Here is a 17,404-nt window from a genome sequence, read left to right on the forward strand (position 1 = left end):
ACCTCACGGTCCTACGTTCAGCAGAGTTAACCTCACGGTCCGACGTTCAGCAGAGTTAACCTCACGGTCCTACGTTCAGCAGAGTTAACCTCACGGTCCGACGTTCAGCAGAGTTAACCTCACGGTCCTACGTTCAGCAGAGTTAACCTCACGGTCCTACGTTCAGCAGAGTTAACCTCACGGTCCGACGTTCAGCAGAGTTAACCTCACGGTCCTACGTTCAGCAGAGTTAACCTCACGGTCCTACGTTCAGCAGAGTTAACCTCACGGTCCTACGTTCAGCAGAGTTAACCTCACGGTCCTACGTTCAGCAGAGTTAACCTCACGGTCCTACGTTCAGCAGAGTTAACCTCACGGTCCTACGTTCAGCAGAGTTAACCTCACGGTCCTACGTTCAGCAGAGTTAACCTCACGGTCCTACGTTCAGCAGAGTTAACCTCACGGTCCTACGTTCAGCAGCGTTAACCTCACGGTCCACCTCACGGTCCTACGTTCAGCAGAGTTAACCTCACGGTCCTACGTTCAGCAGAGTTAACCTCACGGTCCGACGTTCAGCAGAGTTAACCTCACGGTCCTACGTTCAGCAGAGTTAACCTCACGGTCCTCATTCGCCACTTGACCTGTCCGTCTCCAACAGACGCTGTGTGATTGCATACTTCCGAGCTTGTGACTCGTCCTAAAGGCGTATCCCATAAGCGATACCTCAAAACGTGTATTAGAAATAGAATGACGAGAGATAGAACAGAGAGATTCTTTCACCTGTGTTGTTGGGAATTCTGTCTTTGCCATAGGTATCATACGCCTCTCGTTTACTCCCTGTAAAGATAAGGAGAATGACTGTTATTAAACACCAAGTCCACAGAACACTTGAGAAGGGGTAATAATTACGTTAATTCTAGGTTTTAATAACAGGTTAAGGTATGTCTTACGGTCTGACAGAACTTCATAGGCCTCAGCTAGCTCCTTAAACTTCCCCTCTGCCTCCTCCTTGTTGTCTGGGTTCTTGTCCGGATGCCATCGCAGAGCCTGTTTCCTGTACCTTTACAAAACAAACACAGTAACATATTCAATAGCACAGTAACTATAATTCAATAGCTAAATGTAGACCTATAAAGGGGACTCTAAATGTATTAGAGCAGCGTCTTACTGTAAGAGAAAATTATTCCCTTTTGGAGGGGACAGCAAAACAGAGGACAAGCCTAAAAGACTATAGAAGACTGTAGGAAACACATATGCAGAAGACTGACAGGACACAACATTTGATGCAGGAGACAAAATCTGAGCATTGGACTGAAAGAAAGAGAGGATCGTTGGTAATTCAATGCCCCTCCAGGAGAGAGAGAGTTAGAGAGAGAGTTAGAGAGAGAGAGAGAGAGAGAGAGAGAGAGAGAGAGAGAGAGTTAGAGAGAGAGAGAGAGAGAGAGAGAGAGAGAGAGAGAGAGAGAGAGAGAGAGAGAGAGAGAGAGAGAGAGAGACGGATGGGGATGAATCATCCTTATCGAAATGGCGCTGAGTCATGAAACGGAGGCCGCATCCCAAATGGCACACTATCCCCTACATAGTGCACTTCCCTGTCTGGCGTTGGTCAAAAGTAGTGCACTATGTAGGGAATAGGGTATAATTTGGGATACATCTTGAGTCATTAATATTTAAAAAGGCTTCTGTGTCTGTCCAGTAACTCAATCAGTCTGTGTGGTTGAGCTATCAATAGCTACTGTAAGGATATACAGATAAACCACACCAGTCTACTATTTAACCTATAAATATACAGATAAAAGATACATGTCTGAGATGTAAAACGTAACACAGCCTGTCATGAAGACCTGTTTAATATTCAGAACATAGAATTAACATGAACCATACAGGCCTAGTATAGAGCCACTGTATAGAATGAAGTAGGGGACTGTCAATGTTTTTGACCCCTAAATGTTTTGTACACCTCCACAAAGCAGCTTGTCAATGTTTTTGACCCCTAGATGTATTGTACACCTCCCCAAAGCAGCTTGTCAATGTTTTTGACCCCTAAATGTTTTGTACACCTCCCCAAAGCAGCTTGTCAATGTTTTTGACCCCTAGAAGTTGACCCCTGAAAAACCATTGGTCAGGTCTGTCTTGTAAAAGAGATGTTTAATCTCAATAAGACTAACCTGGTCAAATAAACTACAGTATGAATCCTGTACTTACGCCTTCCTGATGTCCTCCGGAGAGGCACTTTGTGACACTCCCAGAACATTATAATAATCCACCATGTCTTCTTCACTCACCCCACTGCAACTGTTGACGACAACAACAACAACAACAACCTCATCAGAGTAGAATACACTCAAGTAGTTTCTCAAAGACATCAAGTGGTCTTATGAATGAATCTGTTTAGACCCCTTTACAGTAACTGTACGACTCATCTGATCACATATAGGGGCGGCAGGTAGCCTAGTGGTTAGAGTGTAGGGGTGGCAGGTAGCCTAGTGGTTAGAGTGTAGGGTCGGCAGGTAGCCTAGTGGTTAGAGTGTAGGGGCGGCAGGTAGCCTAGTGGTTAGAGTGGAGGGGCGGCAGGTAGCCTAGTGGTTAGAGTGGAGGGGTGGCAGGTAGCCTAGTGGTTAGAGTGTAGGGGAGGCAGGTAGCCTAGTGGTTAGAGTGTAGGGGGGCAGGTAGCCTAGTGGTTAGAGTGTAGGGTAGGCAGGTAGCCTAGTGGTTAGAGTGTAGGGGGTGGCAGGTAGCCTAGTGGTTAGAGTGTAGAGGAGGCAGGTAGCCTAGTGGTTAGAGTGTAGGGGAGGCAGGTAGCCTAGTGGTTAGAGTGGAGGGGTGGCAGGTAGCCTAGTGGTTAGAGTGTAGAGGAGGCAGGTAGCCTAGTGGTTAGAGTGTAGAGGAGGCAGGTAGCCTAGTGGTTAGAGTGTAGGGGTGGCAGGTAGCCTAGTGGTTAGAGTGTAGAGGAGGCAGGTAGCCTAGTGGTTAGAGTGTAGGGGTGGCAGGTAGCCTAGTGGTTAGAGTGTAGGGGTGGCAGGTAGCCTAGTGGTTAGAGTGTAGAGGAGGCAGGTAGCCTAGTGGTTAGAGTGTAGGGGCGGCAGGTAGCCTAGTGGTTAGAGTGTAGGGGCGGCAGGTAGCCTAGTGGTTAGAGTGTAGGGGCGGCAGGTAGCCGTGTGGTTAGAGTGTAGGGTAGGCAGGTAGCCTAGTGGTTAGAGTGGAGGGGAGGCAGGTAGCCTAGTGGTTAGAGTGTAGGGGCGGCAGGTAGCCTAGTGGTTAGAGTGTAGGGGCGGCAGGTAGCCTAGTGGTTAGAGTGTAGGGGAGGCAGGTAGCCTAGTGGTTAGAGTGGAGGGGAGGCAGGTAGCCTAGTGGTTAGAGTGGAGGGGCGGCAGGTAGCCTAGTGGTTAGAGTGGAGGGGTGGCAGGTAGCCTAGTGGTTAGAGTGTAGGGACGGCAGGTAGCCTAGTGGTTAGAGTGGAGGGGCGGCAGGTAGCCTAGTGGTTAGAGTGTAGGGGGGCAGGTAGCCTAGTGGTTAGAGTGGAGGGGTGGCAGGTAGCCTAGTGGTTAGAGTGTAGGGGCGGCAGGTAGCCTAGTGGTTAGAGTGTAGGGGCGGCAGGTAGCCTAGTGGTTAGAGTGTAGGGGCGGCAGGTAGCCTAGTGGTTAGAGTGGAGGGGCGGCAGGTAGCCTAGTGGTTAGAGTGGAGGGGCGGCAGGTAGCCTAGTGGTTAGAGTGTAGGGACGGTAGGTAGCCTAGTGGTTAGAGTGGAGGGGCGGCAGGTAGCCTAGTGGTTAGAGTGTAGGGGCGGCAGGTAGCCTAGTGGTTAGAGTGTAGGGGCGGCAGGTAGCCTAGTGGTTAGAGTGTAGAGGTGACAGGTAGCCTAGTGGTTAGAGTGTAGGGGGGCAGGTAGCCTAGTGGTTAGAGTGTAGGGGCGGCAGGTAGCCTAGTGGTTAGAGTGTAGGGGCGGCAGGTAGCCTAGTGGTTAGAGTGTTGGGGCGGCAGGTAGCCTAGTGGTTAGAGTGTAGGGGCGGCAGGTAGCCTAGTGGTTAGAGTGTAGGGGAGGCAGGGAGCCTAGTGGTTAGAGTGTAGGGGCGGCAGGTAGCCTAGTGGTTAGAGGGGCAGGTAGCCTAGTGGTTAGAGGGGCAGGTAGCCTAGTGGTTAGAGGGGCAGGTAGCCTAGTGGTTAGAGTGGAGGGACGGCAGGTAGCCTAGTGGTTAGAGTGTAGGGGAGGCAGGGAGCCTAGTGGTTAGAGTGTAGGGGCGGCAGGTAGCCTAGTGGTTAGAGTGTAGGGGCGGCAGGTAGCCTAGTGGTTAGAGTGTAGGGGCGGCAGGTAGCCTAGTGGTTAGAGTGTAGGGGCGGCAGGTAGCCTAGTGGTTAGAGTGTAGGGGCGGCAGGTAGCCTAGTGGTTAGAGTGGAGGGGCGGCAGGTAGCCTAGTGGTTAGAGTGTAGGGGTGGCAGGTAGCCTAGTGGTTAGAGTGTAGGGGCGGCAGGTAGCCTAGTGGTTAGAGTGTAGGGGAGGCAGGTAGCCTAGTGGTTAGAGTGTAGGGGCGGCAGGTAGCCTAGTGGTTAGAGTGGAGGGGCGGCAGGTAGCCTAGTGGTTAGAGTGTAGGGGAGGCAGGTAGCCTAGTGGTTAGAGTGTAGTGGCGGCAGGTAGCCTAGTGGTTAGAGTGTAGGGGCGGCAGGTAGCCTAGTGGTTAGAGTGTAGAGGTGGCAGGCAGCCTAGTGGTTAGAGTGTAGGGGCGGCAGGTAGCCTAGTGGTTAGAGTGGAGGGGAGGCAGGTAGCCTAGTGGTTAGAGTGGAGGGGAGGCAGGTAATCTAGTGGTTAGAGTGGAGGGGCGGCAGGTAATCTAGTGGTTAGAGTGTAGGGGAGGCAGGTAGCCTAGTGGTTAGAGTGTAGGGGCGGCAGGTAGCCTAGTGGTTAGAGTGTAGGGGGCAGCAGGTAGCCTAGTGGTTAGAGTGTAGAGGTGGCAGGCAGCCTAGTGGTTAGAGAGTTGGACCAGTAACCAGAAGGTTGCAAGATCGATTCCCCGAGCTGATATGGTACAAATCTGTCGTTCTGCCCCTGAACAAGGCAGTTAACCCCACTGTTCTTAGACCGTCATTGTAAATAACAATTTGTTCTTAACTGACTTGCCTAGTTAAATAAAGATAAAATATTATCTTGTTGTGGGCAGATGAATAGCCCTGTAAAGTTGTTGAAGGCACAATCTATAAGATTCACTGCTGTTCAACGATCATGTAAACACTCATTGATTCTTGGAAAGTAGTAACATGCAGGTAGCCTAGTGGTTAGAGTGGAGGGGAGGCAGGTAGCCTAGTGGTTAGAGTGGAGGGGAGGCAGGTAGCCTAGTGGTTAGAGTGTAGGGGCGGCAGGTAGCCTAGTGGTTAGAGTGGAGGGGCGGCAGGTAGCCTAGTGGTTAGAGTGGAGGGGCGGTAGGTAGCCTAGTGGTTAGAGTGGAGGGGCGGCAGGTAGCCTAGTGGTTAGAACGTTGGACCAGTAACCCGAAAGGATGCTGGATCGAATCCCTGAGCTGACGAGGTAAAAAAAAAAAAATCTGTTGTTTTTGCCCCCTGAACAAGGCAGTTAACCCACTGCCCGCCCCCCGGAAGGATGTCATTGTAAAATAAGAATTTGTTCTTAACTGACTTACCTAGTTAAAAAATAAAGGTTACATTTTTTTGTAAAAAGTCCTTAGTACCCTATAATAACCATCATCTGAGGTTGTATTACTTCATGGTTCATTTGTCATCATCTTAGTCTTTGTAAACAAACCATGTGTACATTTAAAATAGGTTACATATCCCCAGTCCTTCTGTTTAGCCTAACAACAAAAAAACACTGTCATGGTCACGCTGTTGAAATTACAAAAATGGGCCTTTAACAAGTGGACTATTTGACTTGTGAGCTCATTGATAACAACAATGCATGACTGATAGGATATTTTTGTATTCATTTTCCTATTCAGAATGGGGGGGGGGCAATTCTGTAGTCTGAATCAATCTATCCAAGAACAGCAGAACAAAACCGCTGACGGTGGGGTCACCACGGTAAACGAATGCCTTGTTACCGTCCACGGCTATTTCATCGGATCTTTTCACTTCCTTCTTTACGGTAAGTGTGTGTCCTATTTCATCTCATCTTGTCACATACTTATTGGCTTAAGATATAATAGGATAACTTATTAAAAGAAACAATCTGTGAGAATTATTAGTGTTCAACGATATTTTCTTTTTACATTTTTTTGTAAATGCCTTATGAGTTTAGTGGGATAGTTGTATTACTGTATTAATACACTGTCAGTGGGATACTAGTCTAGTCGTATTACTGTATTAATACACTGTTAGTGGGATACTAGTTGTCGTATTACTGTATTAATACACTGTCAGTGGGATACTAGTCTAGTCGTATTACTGTATTAATACACTGTCAGTGGGATACTAGTCTAGTTGTATTACTGTATTAATACACTGTTAGTGGGATACTAGTTGTATTACTGTATTAATACACTGTCAGTGGGATACTAGTCTAGTCGTATTACTGTATTAATACACTGTCAGTGGGATACTAGTCTAGTCGTATTACTGTATTAATACACTGTCAGTGGGATACTAGTCTATTGTATTACTGTATTAATACACTGTCAGTGGGATACTAGTTTTGTATTACTGTATTAATACACTGTTAGTGGGATATTCTAGTCGTATTACTGTATTAATACACTGTCAGTGGGATACTAGTCTAGTTGTATTACTGTATTAATACACTGTTAGTGGGATACTAGTTAGTCGTATTACTGTATTAATACACTGTCAGTGGGATACTAGTCTCGTATTACTGTATTAATACACTGTCAGTGGGATACTAGTCTAGTCGTATTACTGTATTAATACACTGTTAGTGGGATACTAGTTGTATTACTGTATTAATACACTGTTAGTGGGATACTAGTCTAGTTGTATTACTGTATTAATACACTGTTAGTGGGATACTAGTCTAGTCGTATTACTGTATTAATACACTGTTAGTGGGATACTAGTCTAGTTGTATTACTGTATTAATACACTGTTAGTGGGATACTAGTCTAGTTGTATTACTGTATTAATACACTGTTAGTGGGATACTAGTTGTATTACTGTATTAATACACTGTTAGTGGGATACTAGTCTAGTCGTATTACTGTATTAATACACTGTTAGTGGGATACTAGTTGTATTACTGTATTAATACACTGTTAGTGGGATACTAGTCTAGTCGTATTACTGTATTAATACACTGTTAGTGGGATACTAGTTGTATTACTGTATTAATACACTGTTAGTGGGATACTAGTTGTATTACTGTATTAATACACTGTTAGTGGGATACTAGTCTAGTCGTATTACTGTATTAATACACTGTTAGTGGGATACTAGTCTAGTCGTATTACTGTATTAATACACTGTTAGTGGGATACTAGTCGTATTACTGTATTAATAGACTGTCAGTGGGATACTAGTCGTATTACTGTATTAATACACTGTTAGTGGGATACTAGTCGTATTACTGTATTAATACACTGTTAGTGGGATACTAGTCTAGTTGTATTACTGTATTAATACACTGTTAGTGGGATACTAGTCTAGTTGTATTACTGTATTAATACACTGTTAGTGGGATACTAGTCTAGTTGTATTACTGTATTAATACACTGTTAGTGGGATACTAGTCGTATTACTGTATTAATACAGTGTTAGTGGGATACTAGTCTAGTTGTATTACTGTATTAATAGACTGCTAGTGGGATACTAGTCTAGTTGTATTACTGTATTAATACACTGTTAGTGGGATACTAGTCTAGTCGTATTACTGTATTAATACACTGTTAGTGGGATACTAGTTGTATTACTGTATTAATACACTGTTAGTGGGATACTAGTCTAGTCGTATTACTGTATTAATACACTGTTAGTGGGATACTAGTTGTATTACTGTATTAATAGACTGTTAGTGGGATACTAGTCGTATTACTGTATTAATACACTGTCAGTGGGATACTAGTCGTATTACTGTATTAATACAGTGTCAGTGGGATACTAGTCGTATTTCTGTATTAATACACTGTTAGTGGGATACTAGTCTGGTTGTATTACTGTATTAATACACTGTTAGTGGGATACTAGTTGTATTACTGTATTAATACACTGTTAGTGGGATACTAGTTGTATTACTGTATTAATACACTGTTAGTGGGATACTAGTCTAGTTGTATTACTGTATTAATACACTGTCAGTGGGATACTAGTCTAGTTGTATTACTGTATTAATACACTGTTAGTGGGATACTAGTCTAGTTGTATTACTGTATTAATACACTGTTAGTGGGATACTAGTTGTATTACTGTATTAATACACTGTTAGTGGGATACTAGTCTAGTTGTATTACTGTATTAATACACTGTTAGTGGGATACTAGTTGTATTACTGTATTAATACACTGTCAGTGGGATACTAGTTGTATTACTGTATTAATACACTGTTAGTGGGATACTAGTCTAGTTGTATTACTGTATTAATACACTGTCAGTGGGATACTAGTCTAGTCGTATTACTGTATTAATACACTGTTAGTGGGATACTAGTCTAGTTGTATTACTGTATTAATAGACTGTCAGTGGGATACTAGTCGTATTACTGTATTAATACACTGTTAGTGGGATACTAGTCGTATTACTGTATTAATACACTGTCAGTGGGATACTAGTCTAGTCGTATTACTGTATTAATAGACTGTTAGTGGGATACTAGTCTAGTTGTATTACTGTATTAATACACTGTTAGTGGGATACTAGTCTAGTTGTATTACTGTATTAATACACTGTTAGTGGGATACTAGTCTAGTTGTATTACTGTATTAATACACTGTTAGTGGGATACTAGTCTAGTTGTATTACTGTATTAATACACTGTTAGTGGGATACTAGTCTAGTTGTATTACTGTATTAATACACTGTTAGTGGGATACTAGTGTAGTTGTATTACTGTATTAATACACTGTTAGTGGGATACTAGTCTAGTTGTATTACTGTATTAATACACTGTTAGTGGGATACTAGTCTAGTTGTATTACTGTATTAATACACTGTCAGTGGGATACTAGTCGTATTACTGTATTAATACACTGTTAGTGGGATACTAGTTGTATTACTGTATTAATACACTGTTAGTGGGATACTAGTTGTATTACTGTATTAATACACTGTCAGTGGGATACTAGTTGTATTACTGTATTAATACACTGTTAGTGGGATACTAGTCGTATTACTGTATTAATACACTGTCAGTGGGATACTAGTCTAGTCGTATTACTGTATTAATAGACTGTCAGTGGGATACTAGTCGTGTATTACTGTATTAATACACTGTTAGTGGGATACTAGTCGTATTACTGTATTAATACACTGTTAGTGGGATACTAGTCGTATTACTGTATTAATACACTGTCAGTGGGATACTAGTCTAGTCGTATTACTGTATTAATACACTGTCAGTGGGATACTAGTCTAGTCGTATTACTGTATTAATACACTGTTAGTGGGATACTAGTCGTATTACTGTATTAATTCACTGTTAGTGGGATACTAGTTGTATTACTGTATTAATACACTGTTAGTGGGATACTAGTCTAGTCGTATTACTGTATTAATACACTGTTAGTGGGATACTAGTTGTATTACTGTATTAATACACTGTTAGTGGGATACTAGTCGTATTACTGTATTAATACAGTGTTTATGTTTCTTTATTTTATTTAACCTTCATTTATCTTTTGCCTTCAACTGGTGGGATATGACTCGTGGACTCATGCATCTACAATGACTAATGATATCGTTCAGAATGGACCGTTATGTTGCCCGTATCAATGTTTCCAGCACCAACAGAATAAACCGCTGACAGTAGTTGGGCCAGTTATTGGGCCAGTAGTTGGGCCTGTGAGGTAAACTAATGACAGTGACCATCCACGGGTATTCCCCCCCCTAAGGTTGGCAATGTGCCTCTGAGTTCTCTGGAAGCCCGACACAATATTATTTGGTTATTTCCAGCTCCTCCCGAGAGAGACTTGACATATGACAGCTGCCACCAACACACACACACACACACACACACACACACGCGCGTCGAGCTAGGGTGTGAGATTTAAATGATATGTTACACTTGAAAATTGGAGCGTTTCAGACTAGACAAGTGTTTCCATTTTAAGACGTGGACACGTTGTAACTAAGTATTGCCTAATATGTTAAGCGTGTAGGGGAACGGAACATTGCAATGGCGATGTATATTGTTTGGACCGAGCTGAAAGAGAAAGACAACCGGTAGGCTACATAACTTGACAGAAAGTCCACACGCAACAACAACAACAACAACAAAAAGCCAAAGGATAATGAATATGGATAGCCTACTGTACCTTTTTTTATTAGGAGTACCAGCAACAGCTTTCGGTGTCTCAATCTCTCTTCTTAAAAATAGGAAATGTATTATTACGGAGAGCTTCTGGAATGCGCTTCGGAGACAGGCGAACAAAGGTGGGTCCAACTATCCACGGAAGAAATCTAGAATATTTTCAGAACGTCTAAAAGCTAAGTATATAGTGAACGGCAGTATTCCTGTGTGGCCTGGCCCGCACCATACCGCCGCAGTCCCTGTACACCTCCACCCTGTCAGTCTCCTGGTATATCTCCACAACGTCCACGTCACAATCAGCTGAGCGCTCCGACACAGAGCAAAATAGAACGTCTAGAACATGCCAGTGTTCTACCACTACACTTCCCCCTGCTCTGTCTGGGAACTGCACTGGGAGACATGTCCCGTCTGCAGATCACTGAGATCATAGCAATTACTAGTCATATATATATACATATATATATACATATATATATATATCGGCATTTAGGCAACTATTCCAACTCAAGGGAACATAACTAAACGTAATCTCTTTATACCAGACTGAACTGAATTAGACACAGTATCAAACATTTTCATTTGACAGGTATATAACCTCCATGATTTATTATACAAAAAATGCTTCATGTAAGGATTTAATGAAGCATAATTCCTACATTTCTTGATGATTTGGCAGTAATGCTAAAAGTAAACAACAGTTCAAGAGTCATTTCCACACAGGCTGTTTGTTGATAGTGTAGAATCACTCACAGTCCTTCAGTGGTCACTGTTGCCATCTAGTGGCTTGGATGAAGAAATGGCAGAAGGACAGCCTATGGTCTGGACATGGTCGTTTGTAACCGTAACAAGGCCCATCTTATAAGAAAACTTATGGAAATATGCAGAGCAGTATCAAAACACAGCTTAGACATTTCATATTGAAATTATTCTAGTTTTCTTCTTCGTAGTGACCATGTGTAAAACACTGTGTAAGCTGCCAACATAGTGTTTATTTTTGTATTTTTTTTAAGAATCCTTAAATTAAACATCTATGTCCCTTTTCCGTCGGAATCTGTGTGTGGAGTGACATTATAGTGTTCGTAGTTGTACTAACATCTCTGGGTTTGACTTATACTGTATACCTTCTAGGCCTGTACTACTCTAGCAGACATAAAACCTGTTCTAGTCTAGGAGACATAAAACCTGTTCTAGTCTAGTAGAGATCAGGACTGCTCTAGTCTAGTAGACATCAAACCTGTTCTAGTCTAGCAGACATCAGGACTGTTCTAGTCTAGGAGACATCAAACCTGTTCTAGTCTAGGAGACATCAAACCTGTTCTAGTCTAGGAGACATAAAACCTGTTCTAGTCTAGCAGACATCAGGACTGTTCTAGTCTAGCAGACATCAGGACTGTTCTAGTCTAGCAGACATCAGGACTGTTCTAGTCTAGTAGACATCAGGACTGTTCTAGTCTAGTAGACATAAAACCTGTTCTAGTCTAGTAGACATCAAACCTGTTCTAGTCTAGTAGACATCAAACCTGTTCTAGTCTAGTAGACATAAAACCTGTTCTAGTCTAGCAGACATCAGGACTGTTCTAGTCTAGTAGACATCAGGACTGTTCTAGTCTAGTAGACATAAAACCTGTTCTAGTCTAGTAGACATCAAACCTGTTCTAGTCTAGTAGACATAAAACCTGTTCTAGTCTAGTAGACATCAAACCTGTTCTAGTCTAGTAGACATCAGGACTGTTCTAGTCTAGTAGACATCAGGACTGTTCTAGTCTAGGAGACATAAAACCTGTTCTAGTCTAGTAGACATCAGGACTGTTCTAGTCTAGTAGACATAAAACCTGTTCTAGTCTAGCAGACATCAGGACTGTTCTAGTCTAGTAGACATCAAACCTGTTCTAGTCTAGTAGACATCAAACCTGTTCTAGTCTAGTAGACATCAGGACTGTTCTAGTCTAGTAGACATAAAACCTGTTCTAGTCTAGTAGACATCAAACCTGTTCTACTCTAGTAGACATCAAACCTGTTCTAGTCTAGTAGACATCAGGACTGTTCTAGTCTAGGAGACATAAAATCTGTTCTAGTCTAGTAGACATAAAACCTGTTCTAGTCTAGTAGACATCAGGACTGTTCTAGTCTGGTAGACATCAAACCTGTTCTAGTCTAGGAGACATAAAACCTGTTCTAGTCTGGTAGACATCAAACCTGTTCTAGTCTAGTAGACATCAGGACTGTTCTAGTCTGGTAGACATCAAACCTGTTCTAGTCTAGTAGACATAAAACCTGTTCTAGTCTAGTAGACATAAAACCTGTTCTAGTCTAGTAGACATCAGGACTGTTCTAGTCTGGTAGACATCAAACCTGTTCTAGTCTAGTAGACATAAAACCTGTTCTAGTCTAGTAGACATCAGGACTGTTCTAGTCTAGGAGACATAAAACCTGTTCTAGTCTAGTAGACATAAAATCTGTTCTAGTCTAGTAGACATCAAACCTGTTCTAGTCTAGTAGACATCAGGACTGTTCTAGTCTAGCAGACATAAAACCTGTTCTAGTCTAGTAGACATCAGGACTGTTCTAGTCTAGTAGACATCAGGACTGTTCTAGTCTAGTAGACATAAAACTGTTCTAGTCTAGTAGACATAAAACCTGTTCTAGTCTAGGAGCCATAAAACCTGTTCTAGTCTAGTAGACAACGACATAAAACAATATTCTTTGACGCTGCAGCCTTCACTTATCAAAGCTTGAGTTCTTACGAGCTGCTTATGTGAAAGTCAATAATAATCATCTTTGAGACTAAAAATAATCACATACAGTTACAGATGAGTTGGTTTATGATGCGTTTATTGAGAACCCTGACACAACTTGACAAGATGTAACAGAGACTGTTAACACTGCAGTGGGGAATGTGTTGCCGTCATGTTAAGTGTAGGCCTCCAACAGTGTTGGAATGTACGGTTGCAAACACCTAGTTTGTTTAACACTTTAATATTCCTCTCCCTCCTCATCCTCTTCTCCCACGCTGTCAGTGCCCACCTCTTCATAGTCCTTCTCCAGGGCTGCCATGTCTTCTCTGGCCTCAGAGAACTCTCCCTCCTCCATGCCCTCACCAACGTACCAGTGCACGAAGGCTCTCTTGGCATACATCAGGTCAAACTTGTGGTCCAGACGAGCCCAGGCCTCAGCGATGGCTGTGGTGTTACTCAGCATGCACACGGCCCTCTGGACCTTGGCCAGGTCTCCTCCAGGTACCGCCGTAGGGGGCTGGTAGTTGATACCCACCTTGAAGCCAGTGGGACACCAGTCCACAAACTGGATGGTACGTTTGGTCTTTATGGCAGCGATGGCAGAGTTGACATCTTTGGGAACAACGTCACCACGGTACAGGAGACAGCAGGCCATGTACTTGCCGTGACGAGGGTCACACTTCACCATCTGATTGGCTGGCTCGAAGCAGGCGTTGGTGATGTCAGCAACTGACAGCTGCTCGTGATAGGCCTTCTCAGCTGAGATGACTGGGGCATAGGTAGCCAGGGGGAAGTGGATACGGGGGTAGGGCACCAAGTTGGTCTGGAACTCTGTCAGATCAACATTCAGGGCTCCATCGAATCGCAGGGAGGCAGTGATGGAGGAGACGATCTGACCAATGAGCCTGTTGAGGTTGGTGTACGAGGGACGCTCAATATCGAGGTTCCTGCGGCAGATGTCATAGATGGCCTCATTGTCCACCATGAAGGCACAGTCAGAGTGTTCCAGGGTGGTGTGAGTGGTCAGGATGGAGTTGTAGGGCTCCACCACAGCTGTGGACACCTGGGGAGCTGGGTAAACGGCAAACTCAAGCTTAGACTTCTTTCCGTAGTCCACAGACAGACGTTCCATCAGCAGGGAGGTGAAACCAGAGCCGGTGCCTCCTCCAAAGCTGTGGAAGATGAGGAATCCCTGGAGTCCAGTACATTGGTCAGCCTGAATGGAGAAATGGTACAATAACATTATTACATATGACGTTACATTAGTAAGAACATATAATGGAGAACCTGTTTGCCCGTTTTACCTAGAAACATAAAGGGCTTTTGGCTTGTCCCTTTAGATTCTGGAACCCTTTTGGTTCCAGGTAGAACCTTATTACCCTACAAATAACCTTTTTTGAACATGTTAAAACCCATCTAGAACCTTGTCCCTTTAGCAGAACCCTAGTTAGAACTCTTATGTTATCAAGAATGATGACTCACCAATTTGCGTGTCCTGTCCAGAACCAAGTCAATGATCTCCTTGCCGATGGTGTAGTGACCACGGGCGTAGTTGTTGGCAGCATCTTCCTTACCCGTAATGAGCTGCTCAGGGTGGAACAGCTGGCGATAGGTACCTGTCCTCACCTCATCTGAAAGACAAAGGCAAATTTCGAATGTCAGAATATTGCAAATATGAGAATATCCAAGTATCCGGAATATTCGGAAATCCTAATATCTGAATGTTTGGAATATCCGAATATTCAGAATATCTTCGGACAGAATATCAAAACAGCACATTCAAAGATGGGCTTTCTCTAGGATGTCTCATCTTACCGATGACAGTGGGCTCCAGATCTACGAAGATTGCACGGGGGACATGCTTTCCGGCTCCGGTCTCACTGAAGAAGGTGTTGAAGGAGTCATCTCCACCTCCACAAGTCTTGTCACTGGGCATCTGTCCGTCCGGCTGGATCCCATGCTCCAGGCAGTACAGCTCCCAACAGGCGTTGCCCATCTGGACTCCGGCTTGGCCCACATGCATAGAAATACACTCACGCTGAAAGAGAGGAGGTACAAGAGATCAACCACATGGAAACTTAAATCAAATCAGACAGTTAATTAAGACAGTGAAGTTGGAGTGTTGAAGGAGTGGATTGATAAAATAAAAAGTTGAAATCCATTTCAGACAGTCTCGATTTTATTGTATCGCTGCAAATACAATCATCAATATATTACTGTAAGATCCCTATTAAAAGTGAAAGTAAAATCTGAAGAAGAAATACATAAATAAATAAATACAGGAGGGATATGGTCACTCATTAAGCAAAATTACATTTAAGCAAAGTCATTGGCTACACTAGAATATCCCCGAGTTGGATTCGGCTAAAAAGTGTGACCACCATCTTGACTATATGACACTAATAGAGATCAATAGTAATGGCGTTTTTTTGTAGCCATTATTAACAGAGACTAATTCCACCATGGCTCGTTGGCCAAAAGCCTATGTGCAAATTAATGTTTTTTTTTAAATATATATATATATATATATAAATAGAAAATGCTGAAAATAAGATTAGTGGTAAACACAGGCTTAGGAGATGTTCTAAAAAAAAAAAATATTCGATGAAAATAATAATCACTTTTTGAAGGATTTATGTAATTAAAACAAGCATATAAAGGCTTCATAATTCATAAAGGTCGTGTTAACTAGCTGATATTATCTCATAGAACAAAACGTATCAGATCTCCTAAACCCGTGTTAACCACAGACCTTATTTCTAGCCTCTATTCTATTCTATTCTATTCTATTCTATTCTATTCTACCCCATTCTTTCCCCATTTATTTCCCCCCCATAGGAATGTCCAACATCATTTTTCAAATCCTCTATCTGCCATTTGACGAATTATCGTTTTTATGAGCCTGTCTCTTTAAGAGCAGAGGACCAGAGAGGATAAGGTGTGTCTTGTTACTGTGGTCCATCCCCTTACTCCTCCCACTACTCCTCCCACTACTCTGTTTTTTTTTCATTCCCTCCTCTCCTCTCCTCTCCTCTGTCCGGTCCAGCTGCACACCCATTGCAGTGTTACAGCAAGAGATATCTCTCACAAAATCCCAACAGAGAAAATGGCTACCATCCCAGACTGCTCCTCCCTGTTCTCCTTTGTACTCAATCATTCCATCCTTCTCTCACAATTGCAGAAATCTCATAAAAACATATTAAAAAAAAAACATTTTTACGGAAAAATGATGTTTCTATCCAGAAGGTATTTGAGATTTTCTAATCTAAACAGTGGATAGTCTATGATCAAGTAGAACAATGACTAATTACATAGACAGTTAAACACTAAAATCTGGCTCACATTTCATGTATGGCTATCAGATTTATTTTGCATAATATATATATCTATATTTTTTTAACCTAAATGTACAATAAATCACATTTATCCCTTATCAGTAGTATACATAATATCTAAAATCTACATATAAAAAAAAGAGGTAATGCAGAGAATTATATGATCTTTATGTAACAGAATAACCACCATCCTCCATATGCTTTCCCTTCAGAAAGAAAGAATCTATGTCAGCTGTCAGCACTCACCATTTTGTCTGGTTTTCTTTTCCTTCACAGGCTGACGTCGAGGATTCAGAAGAGAAGGCAGAACTGTAGGAGAAAGGAAGAGGTGGGGTTTTATATACGCCTGGTAGCAGACAGACAGGCAGGAAGCTACAGCAGAGTCTGGTTGGCGGGAGACACCGTTAGTATGAAAAGAACAAGTCCCTCCTCCTTCACACAGACAGAGGCTGACTGGTCTTACTTTCTCTATGCAGAAAAGAATTATGGGTATTGAGCTGTGAGACAGTCAGCTTCCTGGCAGGGAAGACTAATGTGTGTTGAACTGTGAGATAGCACTGAGCTTCCTGGATTGAGTTTGTGGCATAGAAATATCTAGTAAAAAAAAAATATATATACATATATATATATTTGCATATCGTATGTGTGTGGAGGTTTTCACGCCAATCAAATCCTTTATTGTAATTTGACACTGGGGCACTTTTACGGGAGGTACTACATAGGGTGTGGTCTGTGAAGCTTTTTGACACAGCCTGCCTGTCGAACACAGTTTGCTTGACTGTTTCAACAACCAAAATACAGTACACGTTAAACTGAATAAGAAATCTCAGTCTCATTACCAAAATAAATTGTATAGCAGACAGGGTTTTATAACAGCACCTTTCTATGCAAACAAGAAGATGCCGTTGGCTCATAACCAAATTAGTTTTTGTGGGATAA

At 42.6% G+C, this 17,404-nt stretch overlaps 2 protein-coding genes across 3 annotated transcripts in view; both read right to left on the reverse strand.

The window, feature by feature from the left end:
- The window catches only part of LOC106586922 (dnaJ homolog subfamily B member 6), a 47,473-nt gene extending 36,773 nt beyond the window's left edge, over positions 1 to 10,700 (reverse strand). The window contains exons 1-4 of one of the 2 annotated variants that reach the window (XM_014174670.2): positions 10,400 to 10,700; positions 2,185 to 2,274; positions 930 to 1,039; positions 760 to 816 (exon numbers count right to left, since the gene is read on the reverse strand). In XM_014174670.2, the coding sequence (XP_014030145.1) occupies positions 760 to 816; positions 930 to 1,039; positions 2,185 to 2,249 (232 nt within the window). In that variant the 5' untranslated portion in view covers positions 2,250 to 2,274; positions 10,400 to 10,700. The remainder of the gene's footprint in view (positions 1 to 759; positions 817 to 929; positions 1,040 to 2,184; positions 2,275 to 10,399) is intronic. The other variant, XM_045707886.1, reaches the window with a different exon arrangement.
- Positions 10,701 to 13,210: 2,510 nt separating this feature from the next.
- On the reverse strand, positions 13,211 to 16,937 carry LOC106586921 (tubulin alpha chain). The gene is made up of 4 exons (XM_014174669.2): positions 16,712 to 16,937; positions 14,946 to 15,168; positions 14,613 to 14,761; positions 13,211 to 14,346 (listed from the first exon to the last, which is right to left on the reverse strand). The coding sequence occupies exons 1-4, from the start codon at positions 16,712 to 16,714 to the stop codon at positions 13,369 to 13,371; spliced, it is 1,353 nt and encodes a 450-aa protein (XP_014030144.1). The 5' UTR covers positions 16,715 to 16,937; the 3' UTR covers positions 13,211 to 13,368.
- Between the last annotated feature and the right edge of the window lie 467 nt (positions 16,938 to 17,404).

This window comes from Salmo salar, chromosome ssa25, assembly GCF_905237065.1.
Source record: "Salmo salar chromosome ssa25, Ssal_v3.1, whole genome shotgun sequence".
Taxonomy (NCBI): Eukaryota; Metazoa; Chordata; class Actinopteri; order Salmoniformes; family Salmonidae; genus Salmo; species Salmo salar.

What these genes read in the sequence shown, in the direction of transcription:
- LOC106586921 (XM_014174669.2), bottom strand. An exon ending in TCTGGAGCCCACTGTCATCG is followed by an intron (nt 14,762 to 14,945) that starts GTAAGATGAGAC and finishes TTTGTCTTTCAG; the next exon opens with ATGAGGTGAGGACAGGTACC. An exon ending in TGGACAGGACACGCAAATTG is followed by an intron (nt 14,347 to 14,612) that starts GTGAGTCATCAT and finishes TTCTCCATTCAG; the next exon opens with GCTGACCAATGTACTGGACT.